This window comes from Phytophthora parasitica (genome assembly GCF_000247585.1).
Source record: "Phytophthora parasitica INRA-310 unplaced genomic scaffold supercont2.5, whole genome shotgun sequence".
Lineage (NCBI taxonomy): Eukaryota > Oomycota > Peronosporomycetes > Peronosporales > Peronosporaceae > Phytophthora > Phytophthora nicotianae.
In genome coordinates, this window is record NW_008648991.1 from 542,100 (window position 1) to 544,747 (window position 2,648).

Here is a 2,648-nt window from a genome sequence, read left to right on the forward strand (position 1 = left end):
TTCTCAGCCTCTTTCGAACTCGAAACAAGGGTCGCCAGTTTTGAATCGTCGAATCTATCCCTCAGTACCGAATATATAATCTTGTTAGGTTCTTGTTCATTTTTGTTCAGATACGAAGTCCAAATCTTCCAAACGGGGCTGTCAAACACTTTATCTCCTTCCTTGTCGAGTTCAAGCATTGTGAAAAGTTTGTTACCACTTTTTCCATCTTGCTTCCATTTGTCAAGCACACGGGACTCAAAGTTCGTGCCAATCCAGTAATTATTCCTGTCTTTTTGCGCTAAACCGACCATCCTCGCCAATCCTGCATCATTGATGCCTTTCCTGTTGATTGCCAGCAATAGCAATTTGTAGGGGTCCTTACCCAGACTATCCACATAACGCATCCAAAATTCCAGCACTGGATTTGTCAGAAGACCAGTTTTTTCATCATCCAATTTCAACAGGTGAAATACGCCGCTCTCAGTATTGTCGCTGTCCTTCCATTTCTTCTGCAGTGACCTCCCCAGATCAGCAGCAAAGTCGCTATTCACATCGTACCTCGATAGAGCAATCATTTTCGCTACTACAGCGTCGTCATATTTTTGCGCGCTTAGTTTTACTTGTAGCTCGTCGATCGGATTCTTCCCCAGCTTTGAAACATAACTCACCCACGTGCCCAACGCAGGACTCTGCAAAAGCTTCTCGCCTTCTGCGTCAAGTTGGAGAATCTTGTAAACTTCATCCGCATCTTTCCCAATATCCTTCCACTTGCTAAGCTGTATCTTTTCCAACCGAGTGACGATCCAGCTTCCACTCGAGTGTTTTGCATCAGCCAATATGCGTGCTAGAACGTCGTCACCATAATACTCCGCCATTGACTTGAACATCGCTGCGTCCGCTTCTAGCCAATCGTTCTTGTACTTTTTGCGTGCATAGCGAATCCATTCATGAAATAAACGGCTTGAAAACATCTTAGACTTCTCCGGTTGATCCACTTTTAGCGTTTTGAAGTGCTTGGTAACCTTTTCCTGCTTGTCTGGCTTGAACCCACTCTTTATACTCTCACCTAGCTTCTGCAGGTTACTCTTTTTAACGAGTTCTTCCACCTTCGCAGAACCAGGAGCACCTCTATCTTCAGAATCGTAGTCGTCATCAGCTGTCGTCGTCCTCAAGCGCCGATTGTATTGGTTGCGATTTGATTCCTCACCGGAAGTCTCAAGTCGGGTAGTACTAATAGACGTCTTCGGATTGGAAGTCTCCAGTGCCAAGCCAATGCTCATCAGTAGGGCAACAGTAGCCAAGAGGATGCCAGGGTGGACTTTCCGCATGCATTTGGACGGGATTGGCATCTATGGCGTTTGCGCGCTCGGAAGGAAGTTGTGAAGTGAGTGTGATTGAGCATTACTTTTAGTTTTCAAAGCCCTACACCACTGAAGGTCATGCCCTGCGGCAGTCCTCCCTCATGCTTATTTAATTCATTTGTTGACGCGGCTTGATGATGTTGTGGCGCTATTAACGTATTACATGATTTGATGTTGTTGACGCGCGCGATGATGTAGCGTATTAATTGCTGTTGACTGTTGAACAGGTTGGCACGGCTCGATGTTGCGGGTCCGAGGAACGGCGTTTCCCGCCGTCGTCGTTTGTAGGAATCTCAAACAGGAAGGACCTTGATTATTTGAGACGGAATAAAATGTTATATCTTATATCCCAAATGCAGCTTCGTAAACGCATTTTTGCGATCTTCAAGTGTCACTTCGACAACTTGCGCGGCTACACAATAATAGCGCGGGGTGCGTACTTTTTCATATCCGAGCCTGATGCTCGGGAATCGTCGAGCAGAGATAGTGTAGCATAAGCAACAACGACTTGCAGGTGAAAGCGCCCGACGCCCAGGTTGCCCATGGAATCGACGCTTTATAGCTAATGATATCAAATTTGTCATGGCGTTGACGGCGTAGCGTTGTGCCTACGCGTACTCATTCATAGATCATCTTGCAGGATGCTTTGAAGTGTAGCGAGGTGAAGATCAGCCTTAGTGACCGCTTCTTCATTGGTTCATTGCCTTCCGCGGCGACGACGAGCACAAGAACAAAGATTGGCCTCCTCTTCAAACGTTGTTTGTACGAGTAGGAATCTGAGTGACGGTGCTTCCAAAATTACTGCGGGTGGAGTCACTTTCCTAAATTCTGAGATGGAGTCCCAGATTTAGGTCTGTGACAGCGATCCACTTATGTCGCGCAGTGGGCGCCTTACAACCCTTCTAAAAAAAATTAATCGAAAGGTCGCCTCTCATAAAACTCGTTATTAAACTTCGGAATAAAAACAGCATTTTTTTTATTTGACCAAAATTTGGTCAAATCAAACTTCGCATAAAACGTTTTTATCACGCATTTAATCCGACCTTTATCTGGCAACTGATTTAAAAAAACATCTTCATTTCGCTATCGACATAGACGCTACCCCGAAGTAGAGACAAAATTCAAATTGAAGTTCGAAGATCTTCAGGGGTCGTTAGGCGGGAGATTCGCGCGCGAATTCAAGCAGCAAACGCCTTCATTTTCAAATTGGAAGAGTAGCTGGAAAACCTACACCATCCGAGCTCGCACTACTTGCTCATGTAAAATGTACACGTACTCTTCGAGCTGATCAAAGACTAACTAATT

The 2,648-nt window shown here is 45.4% G+C and overlaps 1 protein-coding gene across 1 annotated transcript in view; it reads right to left on the bottom strand.

Moving 5' to 3' along the window:
• PPTG_04525 (hypothetical protein) overlaps positions 1-1,331 on the bottom strand; it is a gene marked incomplete at both ends in the record, with an annotated part of 2,945 nt that extends 1,614 nt beyond the window's left edge. The window contains one exon of the mRNA XM_008896770.1: positions 69-1,331. Within this exon, the coding sequence (XP_008895018.1) occupies positions 69-1,331 (1,263 nt within the window). The remainder of the gene's footprint in view (positions 1-68) is intronic.
• Between the last annotated feature and the right edge of the window lie 1,317 nt (positions 1,332-2,648).